General features: G+C 38.5%; 1 protein-coding gene across 5 annotated transcripts in view; it reads left to right on the top strand.

Annotated features, from left to right (window-relative positions):
* LOC144970817 (uncharacterized) overlaps window positions 1-12,746 on the top strand; it is a 51,051-nt gene that overhangs the window by 24,530 nt on the left and 13,775 nt on the right. For all 5 annotated transcript variants that reach the window (XM_078910883.1, XM_078910890.1, XM_078910863.1 and 2 more), the window contains 2 exons: window positions 7,880-8,023; window positions 10,509-10,652. In XM_078910883.1, coding sequence (XP_078767009.1) covers window positions 7,880-8,023; window positions 10,509-10,652 — 288 coding nt within the window. The remainder of the gene's footprint in view (window positions 1-7,879; window positions 8,024-10,508; window positions 10,653-12,746) is intronic.

The raw sequence follows: 12,746 nt of genomic DNA, 5'->3' as shown, positions 1-12,746 counted from the left end.
TTTAAATTCTAATGGGTTTTTTAACAACTCAAACTCTTATTTTCTCGATTAGTTCATTCCAATATAGATAGTATGCAGATGACGTCACTCAGGCCTTTGTTATTGTTTTTGCCATCCGCGTTTGTGAGTTGTTCTCACTAAACTGTATTAACCAGACTATAAAAGTTCATGGTTACACAGAGTTTGTGTTTTCGTCCGTTATACTTCCGGATGGCAATGTTGTGAACTCCTTGGCCAAGCGCATTCTATATAGATAGTATGCAGATAACGTCACTCAGGCCTTTGTTATTGTTTTTGCCATCCGCGTTTGTGAGTTGTTCTCACTAAACTGTATTAACCAGACTATAAAAGTTCATGGTTACACAGAGTTTGTGTGTTGGTCCGTTATACTTCCGGATGGCAATGTTGTGAACTCCTTGGCCAAGCGCATTCTATCTATATAATGCCATATTGAAATGGGGCGTCACAATTTACATGAAAATTGACAGCACATACGCACATATACAAAACACACACACACACACACACACACACACACACACAATCGATTTCTAACATCCAAACCGACCATTCCTCTTGCCACATCTACCTTGACATAAAATTCTCTTTTGTCTAAATTTTCATTGTGGTTGAAAACATTAAGGATTTAAGCTCTTCTTCCCTGTTCCATAATTCATGTTTCTAGCCAACCTTTGTTAAATATAGAAGGGGGGGGGGGGGTTCTAGATACGTGTAGTAGGTTGGCAGAACACTCGCTTCTTCACATGCAAAGTGACAGAGGTCGATCACGGATAAAGTTGAGATTTGTTTTCTGTCTACCAAGCAGTTATTGGGTAGTAGTGTCTATTCGATCTGTCGGAAAGTACTTTACGATAGACTAGCGGCCAATCCTTAGAGAGCAAGCAATTGTCACTGTCCGTTAACGCTCTATAGAACCCGGGTTAAACTCCAGTTCCATGGGCCTTATGACTCTAAAGGACTCCTTTCTTGAATATTATGTAGTCCTTCAGATGCAAAAAATATATTACGTACCTGGAGTTTATCCCGGTTTCTGTAGCGTTTAATTGGAGAAAGCCATTGTTTGCCAACTTTTGGATAAGACACGTGGCCAGCGCAAATCTCTTTTCGCCTGATCTAACCGCAGAGCATCTAGTTGACCGTTGTGTTAGAGCTTTTAATTAGAGCTTTTATATAGCGCAATATCCACTAAATGTGCTCAAAGGGTCCCTGACCAGCAGCAACAAGTAACATGTAGAACGAGACATGACGCCTTTAAGGCGATATTACAATTTTTCGGAAAGAGACAACGCTGTTGACGGCCAGGTACTCATTTTACACTGAGCACAGTGAGAGATCGTGAGCAAAGAGCCGTATCCAAGGACACAACTTTGCACGGAGCGAGGCTCAAACACAGGACCTTCCAATCCGAAAGCGAGTATCATACAACTAGACCACATAGCCGCAGTGTTGTGACGAAGCTACCAGGCGGGTTCGCAACTGTACACAAGTGCGGCAACGATTTTGCTGTCTGGATAGATCACCATAACATTGTAGTGTGATACCATTAGCAAACCTGCCGAGTATACTGTTCTACAAAAAATTCGAAGAAATACGAATTTTTGTCTCCAGCTACAGAGCTGCATAGATCTCTTTGACTCAATAAATCTTGATGAAAAGGAAAGTTCAGCTTCTTAGAACCTATATTTAGGACTTTGGGGCTTGTTGGATCATGCTGAGAGCAAATTGTTTATTTCTAAAGCTATTTAAAGTGAATCTTTCGTTTCTTCCCTTGGAAACTACGAATTTTGGAAATTTCAATATAGGCAGCTCTGCATAAGAAGCTGCTACCGCATCTAACAAATCCAGCTACCCGGCTGTGAAATTGTGGTATTACACTCGCTTTCGGATCGGAAGGTCCTGGGTTCGAGCCTCGCTCGGCGCATAGTTGAGTCCTTGGAAAAGGCTCTTTACTCCCATTCTCTCACCGTACTCAGGAGTAAAAAGAATACCTGGCCGTTAACAGCGTTGTCTCTGTCCGAAAATAATTATAATATCGCCTAACAGGCGTCATGTCCCGTCCTAAATGTTAAATTTTGTTGTTGGCCAGGGACCCCTTTTAAAGCGCTTTGAGCACGTTTAGTGGATATTGCGCTATATAAAAGCACAATTTTTAACAAAAATTTTAGCTACCCAGTCATTGATGGGTGGACAGGAGAAGAAAAAAATATCGGCCTCGCCCGTGTAAAGGAAGTGTTCTTCAAACTGAGCTTATCGGAAACCCTTTTGTTAAATACTCGGCCACACTGTTACGACTGCAATACGATGAATAGAAGGCGTACAACAACAACAACAAACCTGTCATGTCAGATCCTGTCTAGGTCAAATGTAATAATATTATGGCTCGTTGGTTGTCACTCTTGAGTGGTCTCAAAGTAAATAATGAGTAGAAAGGTCCTTTACTTCGTTATTGTCAGCGCCATCTACGAATTGTTGTGTAGATAGTATGTGCTTGGCTAAGAAGCTCTCAACATTGCCATCCGGAAGTATAACGGACCAACACACAAAACTATGTGTAATTTTGACCGTTTCTAGTCTGGATAATACAGTATAGTGAGAATTACTCATAAACACGGATGGCAACAAAAAAAAAAAAAAAAAAAACAATAACAAAGACCCGAGTGACGTCAACTTCGATCTATCTATTTATTGACCGCATGCGTTTAGGTAAAATACTCACCTATTCTATCCGCCAGATCAATCATACCAACACACAAATCTACATATATACATGTGTGTACCATCAACTCTCTCCTACCGGCTCATTTTTAAGGAAAAATTACACACGTCCACTGGAAAAACTGATTGTTTTGCTAAATCTCAAGAACAACATGAGTTCAAAGTGATAGAAAGCTGCTAGAAGTTGTGGACTGTAAAAGTAATAAACAAAAATGAATATAGCAGCTTCAAAAAAAAAAAAAAGAAAAGAATAAAATATCCAACACGGCCTCAAAACTCTTCTTCAGCCAACAAAAAAAAAGACATTTTAAAAAATTGAGCTTTTATATAGCGCAATATCCACTAAACGTGCTCAAACCGCTTTACAAGGGGTCCCTGGTCAACAGCAACATTTAAAATGTAGGACGGGACATGGCTCCTGTTAGGCGATATTACAATTTTTCGGACAAAGACAACGCTGGTAACGACCAGTTACTCATTTTACACCTGAGTACGGTGAGAGAATGTGAGTAAAGAGTCTTTTCCAAGGACTCAACTATGCGCCGAGCGCGAGGCTCGAACCCAGGACCTTCCGATCCGAAAGCGAGTGTCATACCACTAGACCATATAGCCGCACATAAATACATTACTAACTTCTAGATTCACGACAGAGAAATTTCTCTGTCGTCAATATGGAATTTAGTAATGCATCTATGTCTTAATTGTTTTTTGTTTTGTTGTTGTTGTTGTTGTTTTTGTTGTTGTTGGCTGAAGAAGGGTTTTAAGGCCGACACGTTCCGTGTTGGATATTTTCAGCTTGCTCTAATACTTCTTCATTAGTTTTCTTCTATGTCCATGACATTCTTAACATCCTTCTAAGAAACCACATTTCTGCTACTTCCAGTTTCTTCTATTGTCTCCTAATGTCGATCGATTCAAATGACCCTCATCTTGTCAAAAAAAAAATTCAAAGCTGAGACTAAATTGGATTCAGTAGTCTGATGTCACGCCGCCATCTTGGTTCTAAACAAAGAGAATCCTTACTTTTTATTCTTCATGCTGGCTAGAACTTTTCATATGCCTTGTGATCAGAATGTGTAAAAGTCAAAACATGATCAAATTTATGGGGTTTTTCTCCTCTGGATACGCTTTTATGCCCGCCGGAGAAATATTTCATACGGCGTCCGCCATTGTTCCGATAGTTTAGAGCCAGTGTTACTAAGTTACCACGCGTCATTAGGAAGGAAGTGACGTTACGACTGTTGAAGAGTATTATTTGGTCCCCGTTTTTTTGAGTGTGTGACAAGATGAGGGTCATTTTAATCGATCGATTTTTTAAGGACGAGTTTTCTATTCAAAATTTTGATAATTGTGTGTCCTTTATTCAGAGTATGGCGGCGGTACATGCCAGCATTGACATTTGACACTTAATGAGAATGTGTATACATGTCATTTATTTAATATGCATAATATGCATTGAAATACGAGACGAATAATTGCTCGCATTTCTCAATAACAATATCATCATCAGTATTGTGTCTGTTATGGTTTTAAATATTACTATTATTTTCATCAATATAATTTTTTTAAAATCATTATCAATATTATTACCATTATCATCAATAGTAGTAGTAGTAGTAGTAGTAGTAGTAGTAGTAGTAGTAGTAGTAGTAGTAGTAGTAGTAGTAGTAGTAGTAGTAGTAGTAGTAGTAGTAGTAGTAGTAGCAGTAGTAATACACATTTCAATAGATAGTATGCAGATGACGTCACTCAGGCCTTTGTTATTGTTTTTGCCATCCGCGTTTGTGAGTTGTTCTCACTAAAGTGTATTAACCTGACTATAAACGTTCTTGGTTACACAGTGTTTGTGTGTTGGTCCGTTATACTTCCGGATGGCAATGTTGTGAACTCCTTGGCCAAGCGCATTCTATCTATAGCGCTCATTCTCGTGTAAAACATAAGCTCTGGGCACTTTACAATATAAATATCAATTTTAAGTGAAAAAAAAAATAATAACAACAATAATAATTCATAGCCAAATCAAGGATTCATATAGAGTCAAGAAAAACAAATACAGTAAAAATGTGTCTTGAGATTCTTTTTAAAAATAGGTAAAGACTTGCACTCCCTCAGACCACGTGGTAGTTCATTCCAAATCTTGGGGCCGAAACAAGCAAACGATCTATCACCAAATTTTGTTTTTGATCTTTTTTCCGAAATTTTCGTTTGGTCATTACATGATCTTAAAGTGTAATTTTCAAATTTACACATGACCACGTGATCTGTGAGATATGCCGGTGCTATACCAGCCAAACACTTATAAACAAGACACGCTGCTTTGTAATATGTGCGCTTTTCAATGGGTAGTAGTAGTAGTAGTAGTAGTAGTAGTAGTAGTAGTAGTAGTAGTAGTAGTAGTAGTAGTAGTAGTAGTAGTAGTAGTAGTAGTAGTAGTAGTAGTAGTAGTAGTAGTAGTAGTAGTAGTACCATCATTATCACCATCATCATCATCATCATCATTTGTCACCATTGTACTTATGATAATCAATATCTAACCCATCACCCCACAAAGGTATAAAGGGGCGATACCAGTCTCCCCCCCCCCCCCCCCCCCCCCCAAAAAAAAAAAAGGAATTGGAATATTAAAAGTACCAAAAAATGAATTATAGTTTTTGTTATGTTTAGAAATCATAATATTCATTCTTTTCAACAAAGCACAAAAACTTGACCCAAGTCTCATAGTTTGGACTATTTATTCAATTTTAGTTTTTTGCAATTTTTATCAACTGGAAATTGTTAAGGGCCGACGTGTACATATATACAGGTCTGACATCTGAATGCAATTATTTAACATTGATGTAATGGACAATATTTTGTGTCATTTTAAAAACATTTTACAACAAAGAGCCCATAATGAATTGGGTTATCAGACCTGCTAATAAGTGCACGTTGCCACGGGCTCCCTGTTGTAATGGACATACTCTCAAACCAACGCAAAATATTTATTATCCAATACAACAATGTTAACTCAAGTCCATAATACTCTTCAACAGTCGTAACGTCATTTCCATCGTAATGACGCATGGTAACTTAGTAACTGGCTCTAAACTATCGGAACAATGGCGGACGCCCTTATGAAATATTTCTCAGACGAGCATAAAAACGTTTCAGAGGGGAAAATCATTACTTTTTATTTTTCATGCTGGCTAGAACTTTTCATATGCCTTGTGATCAGAATGTATAAAAGTCAAAATACGATCAGATTTATAATGTATTTTTTCCCCTCTGAATACGTTTTTATGCTCGTCTGAGAAATATTTCATAAGGGCGTCCGCCATTGTTCCGATAGTTTAGAGCCTGTGTTACTAAGTTACCATGCGTCATTAGGAAGGAAGTGACGTTACAACTGTTGAAGAGTATTGTGGTCCGTTATCAGATCTGCAAATTCTATGTGCATGTCATCCCGAAATACAGTAATACTGTTTTGAGGCGGTGGATCACGCACAAAACATGGAATCTCTATCGTACTCTGGAAACAAAAATAGACATTAAAAAAAATTTGACCAGAAAACTCGCACTTCAAATATCGATCGATTTTTTTTAAAATTGAGCTTTATATAGCGCAATATCCACTAAATGTGCTCAAAGCGCTTTATAAGGGGTCCCTGGTCAGCAGCAACATTTAACATGTAGGACGGGACAGATTTAAAGGACCCTCATCTTGTCAAAAACTCGCAAACCAGAGACTTTGAGAAGTCCCAAGTTTGAGAAGTTTTGACAAAAATAATGGTCATTTTAATCGATGGATATTGTTGATTGGAGGACACATTTTCTGGCCAAAATATTAAAATCGTTATATGTGACCCCTCGCCTCAAAACGGTATTATGTCGGGATGATTAAGATGTCATTAAGTCAAATTCTAGTTAATCTAGTCAAAAATTGGAATTATCGCTAATTAGCACAACAAAATATAACATTCATTCTCCACAATAATAAAGCATAAAAAACTCAACACAACTCTGATATTTCTGGCTATAAATTCAATTTTCAGTATCTTAATCATTCTGACATAATACCGTTTTGAGGCGAGGGGTCATATATTTTCAGAGTACGACAAAGTGAGCTTTCATGATATTGTTTTATCTTTAACATGTCTTAATATTTACTAATTATATTAAATGTGTTTACTTGTCAACGGATAAAATGATTAAGACAACAGACACCCACAGAATGAGGCGAAATCTATTTGTTGCTGTCCAAAAATTGGATATGTCTCTATTGATGCTATGGGTTTTGGTAAAATATTCACAACAACCGCCCGCCGGATGTAACTAACTACACACATAAAACTTTGTGTAACCTTGAATGTTTATAGTCTGATTGATATAATTTAGTGAGACATAATCATGAAAATTGCTGTCTAAAAAGAATAACAAAGACCTGAGTGGCGTCAGTCTTGTTCCTTCTATAACTGTAAATAAGGCTGCTTTATTTATGAAAGTAGTAAACATATCCATGGGTCAAGCTGTCAAGCTGAACATAATGACCCATTGGGATGTTGGATATTTCGAAAACTGTGAACACTTTATTTATGTAGGTCATTTTGAGAACATTTCGCAATTTGGTGGCCAATGACTCGAGTACATGAAAAAAATATATAAAGCGTCCCCACTCGAGGTTTTAGAATGATGATAGTATTAAAGATGATGATGGTGATGATAATGATGATGGTGATGATGGTGATGATGATGATGATGATGATGATGATGATGATGATGGTGATGATGATGATGATGAAGATGATGATGATGATGATGATGATGATGATGATGATGATGATGATGATGATGATGATGATGATGATGATGATGATGATGATGATGATGATGATGATGATGATGATGGATGATGATGATGAGATGATGATGGTGATGATGATGATGATGATGAGTGATGATGATGATGATGTGATGGTGATGATGATGATGATGATGATGATGATGATGATGATGATGATGATGATGATGATGATGAGATGATGATGATGATGATGAAGATGATGATGGTGATGATAATGATGATGGTGATGATGATGATGATGATGATGATGATAATGATGATGATGATTAATTCTATATTATCATTCCTTCCTCCTATCCACAGCGGTGTTCATTATCACCTTCCTGCTCTCAGCCACAGGCCAAATGATCTCCGTCACCTTGCTTGACTTGGTGGGGAAATACGACACCACCATTACCACCGTCTCACTGTTGTTTTTGTTCCAGATTGCTGCTACCAGCTTTAGTTGTAAGTACCATTGTTAGACCGGTTCCATATGTGACCCTTCGCCTCAAAACGGTATTAAGTCGGGTTGGTTAAAATGTTGAAAATTGAATTTATAGCCAGAAACATCAGACTTGTCTTGAGTTTGTATGTTTTATTGAGGAGAATGGCAACCATATTTTAGAGTGCTAATGATAACAATTTATATTTTTGACCAGTTTAACATTTAATTCGGCTTTTAAGCACACGGTTCGTTCCGGCATGATACCGTTTTGAGACGATGGGTCACATATTAGAACAAAGCAGTCGCCCAACAGTCCTGTCGTTGTCGTGGACTACGCATGGCCATCGTGTTTCGTTGTATAAAAGAAGATGACGTCACTCGGGTCTTTGTTATTGTTTTTTGCCATCCGCTTTTATGAGTAATGCTCACTGAACTGTATTAACCTAACTATAAACGTTCATGGATACACACAGTTTTGTGTGTTGGTCCGTTATACTTCTGGATGGCAATATTATGAGCTTCTTAGCCAAGCGCATACTAAGTATGAGCATACTAAGTATGGCTAAGAAGCTCATAACATTGCCATCCGGAAGTATAATGGACCAACACACAAAACTGTGTGTATCCATGAACGTTTATAGTTAGGTTAATACAGTTCAGTGAGCATTACTCATAAAAGCGGATGGCAAAAAACGATAACAAAGACCTGAGTGACGTCATCTTCGAACTATCTATATGAGCCGCTGAAGTCCATGAGGTGCAATCCCCCTAAATCTTAATGACCTTGTTCAAAGTTTAGATAGATTTCCTCGAAAATCGTGCAATATGTTTTACTTATCTTATAACAATAATCTGTATCATTTGCAAACAAGATTTAAACGTCCACCCACCCAATAGTGATTAGGTAGCTAGGTCTGTTAGAGCTGACGGAAAGTGTTTTTGCAATAGACAAGCGTCCTATCCAAAGCGTGGCAAGCAATTGTTCGTTTCGCGCGATAGAGACCGGGATTAACTCCGGCTCTATGGGCCAAGTTACTTTGAAGGACTTCTTTTTTTTTCTTTTTTTTTTGGGTTTTTTTTTTGTTTTTTTGTTTTTTGTTTTGTCTTTTGTTTGTTTTTGGGGTTTTTTTGATATTGTTCTCTGTTGCTTTTTCTGTTTTGTTTTGCGATCTTCCGTAAATAGTCGTTGCTTTCGCTGTTTTAAGAAAGCTTTTATTTGTTTTGCAATATTCTGACTTTGTAGTATTGTATATCATTACAATGATATGTGTGACGTGGTGATCTTGTGTAACACCGGGCTTCTAAGCTGTGAGTATATGGTTCGAATCCTGCTGTTTGGAGGCTTAGACGTGACTCATTGGAAAAAGAACGTTTACTTACATTCTCTCATTGTACTAAAACTGTAAAACGAACACTTAGTATTGTCATGAAAAATATTGATACTGACCAAAAGTGTACGTCAAAAGACAAGTCTTTGGCTGCAAAAGAAAACAAATCGTGAGTTGTATTCACTTGTCTACAAATCCCTGAGCACGAACAGTCCCTCCTATATTAAAGACCTTCTAAACATATATGTCCCCAATAGAAACTTGAGGTCAAGATATGACCAATCAATCCTTGTCAAACCTAAGCCATTGCGTAAAATAGGTGAACAGTCTTTTCAATTTTCGGCCCCCCATTTTTGAAACTCTCTCCCATCACACGTGAGATGCTCGGATTCGTTGACAACGTTCAAATCTCGCTTAAAGTTTTATCTTTTTACGTCATAATGTTGCAATATTATTTTCATATTTTGTTGTTGTTAAATTGAATTCGTATCACGTTTCCTTCTCATTTGTCTCACTGTAATATGTTTTGTTTTATATCACTGTAAAGCGCTTAGAGCCTGTGACAACGGGGTAAAGCGCTATATAAATGCCATTTTTTATTATTATTATTATTATTATTATTATTATTATTATTATTATTATTATTATTATTATTATTATTATTATTATTGGGTTCAACTGATGAAATCCCTTGTTTCGTTGAGCTCTACTAACGACAATTCACTAGACGCTGCATAAACCTAAAAAATGAAGTCAAACTATAGATAGTATGCGCTTGGCTAAGAAGTTCACAACATTGCCATCCGGAAGTATAACGGACCAACACACCAAACTGTGTGTAACATTAAGCGTTTATAGTCAAGTAAATACAGTTTAGTGAGAATTACTCATAAACGTGGACGGCAAAAAACAATAACAAAGATGTGAGTGACGTCAACTTCGAACTGTCTATTAGTCCTAGAGGGTTCTAGTGTCAGGCTATAATGTTAACGATGGCTTTGAATAGCGCCTCGTTGGCGTCATGTCTCCTCTTACGTGTTAAGTGTCGCTAATGAAGTGGGCATGATACCCCTGACAAAGGACATTATTATTAAGTGGACATTGTGCCACAATTTATTCTTTAAATCACATTTATTATATTTTTAATGATGTATTGTATGTTCTTGTTTCGTTGCAGCCATCTTTGCTACGAATTTCCTCGTTCCCAGGTTCGGCATTCGACATGTGTGTGTCGTTAGTGCCGTCGTGGGGGTCATTGCCAGCATGATATTCACCGTGTCTCCTAGCATATACTTATGTATTGCCCTCTATGCTGTCAAAGGTATGGATTTACTGAGCTTTATTTGAACTTGCACACTTACTCACTCACACTCACTCACTCACTCATTCACTCGCCCACTCACTCACTCACTCATTCACTAACTCATTCACTCACCCTCTCACTCACTCACTCACTCATTCTTCTGACCGAGGTGGTCGTAGAGGAAAAACATCAGAGATGTATTTACTGGGCTTTTGAACAAGCTCACTCATTCACTAAATTACTCATATATTCTACTGACCGAGTTGGTTGTATGGGAGACATCAAAGATGTATTAACTGGGATTTTGAACAGGCCCACTCACACACTAACTTACTCATTTATTCTCCAGACCGAGGTAGTCGCAGTGGAAACATCAGCGATGTATATACTGGGCTTTTGAACTAGCGCACTCACTCTCGTATTCACAAATTCTCCTGACCGAGATGGTCGTAGAGGAAACATTAGAGATGTATTTACTGGGCTTTAGAACGGGTTCACTCACTCACTAACTTACTTATTCTCCAGACCCAGGTGGTCACAGTGGAAACGCCAGAGATGTATTTACTGGGCTTTTGAACAAGCTCACTCATTCACTAAATTACTCACATTTTCTACCGACCGAGTTGGTCGTACAGGAGACATCAAAGATGTATTAACTGGGATTTTGAACAGGCTCACTCACACACTAACTCACTTATTCTCCTGACCAAGGTGTTTGCAGAAGAAACGTCAGAGATGTATTTACTGGGCTTTTGAACAAGCTCACTCATTCACTAAATTACTCACATATTCTACTGACCGAGTTAGTCGTATAGGAGACATCGAAGATGTATTTACTGGGATTTTGAACAGGCTCACTCACACACTAACTTACTCATTTATTCTCCAGACCGAGGTAGTCGCAGAAGAAAACATCAGAGATGTATACTGGGCTTTTGAACTAGCGCACTCACTCTCGTATTCACAAATTCTCCTGACCGAGATGATCGTAGAGGAAACATTAGAGATGTATTTACTGGGCTTTAGAACGGGTTCACTCACTCACTAACTTACTTATTCTCCAGACCCAGGTGGTTACAGTGGAAACACCAGAGATGTATTGATCTACGAGAGCTCTTTCATAATTAACCGAAAAATGCCTGTAAAATCCGCGTTTTTTATGCTATCAACAAAATTCTTGCACGTATTCATACCTTGACTCGTCCTTCATTTCTCTACGTAACAGCCAAGTCTGTCGACACACTTCTGCCAACGCCGCACCATGGAATAGATACCCTCTCGGAAGAAATTTCCGTCAAGGTTTTGTAGCCATTTCCGCACATGGTCAACAAGCTCTTCATCGACATCAAAGCGTTTTCCTGCCAGCTCACGTTTCAGTGGCCCAAAGAGGTGATAATCAGATGGTGCAAGGTCTGTACTGTGTGGTGGGTGTGGCAAAATCTCCCATCCATATTTCTCTAGCCAACCTTGCGTCACTCGTGCTGTGTGGGGTGTAGCGTTGTCGTGTTGCAAAATTACCCCGTTGGTCAACTGCCCTGGGCGCTTTCTGCGAATGGCCTCCCTAAGCTTGTCAAGAGTTTGGCAGTACCTTGCAGCATTGATTTTCTCCAGGTTGTAAGGTTTCGAAGAGAATAACACCACGACTGTCCCAGAAAACAGTTCCCATTATTTTCTTTGCTGACTGCATGACTTTGAATTTCTTCGCGACAGGTGAGGATGGGTGTTTCCATGTCATTTACTGGGCCTTTGAACTAAATCAGTCACTCACTCAACCACTCACTCATTCTCCTGATCGAGGTGGTCGTAAAGGAGACATGAGAGATGTATTTACTGGGCCTTTGGACTAACACACTCACTCACACACTCATTCTCCTGATCGAGGTGGTCGTAAAGGAGACATGAGAGATGTATTTACTGGGCCTTTGGACTAACACACTCACTCACACACTCATTCTTCTGATCGAGGTGGTCGTAAAGGAGACATGAGAGATGTATTTACTGGGCCTTTGAACTAACACACTCACTTACTCACTCACTCATTCTCCTGATCGAGGTGGTCGTAAAGGAGACATGAGAGATGTATTTACTGGGCCTTTGAACTAACACACTCAC

This window comes from Berghia stephanieae, chromosome 1 (assembly GCF_034508935.2).
Source record: "Berghia stephanieae isolate SIO BIC M18660-M18661 chromosome 1, UCSD_Bste_1.3, whole genome shotgun sequence".
Lineage (NCBI taxonomy): Eukaryota > Metazoa > Mollusca > Gastropoda > Nudibranchia > Aeolidiidae > Berghia > Berghia stephanieae.
The sequence above is the reverse complement of the archived record's forward strand: the minus strand, read 5'-3'. Positions and strand labels throughout refer to the sequence as shown.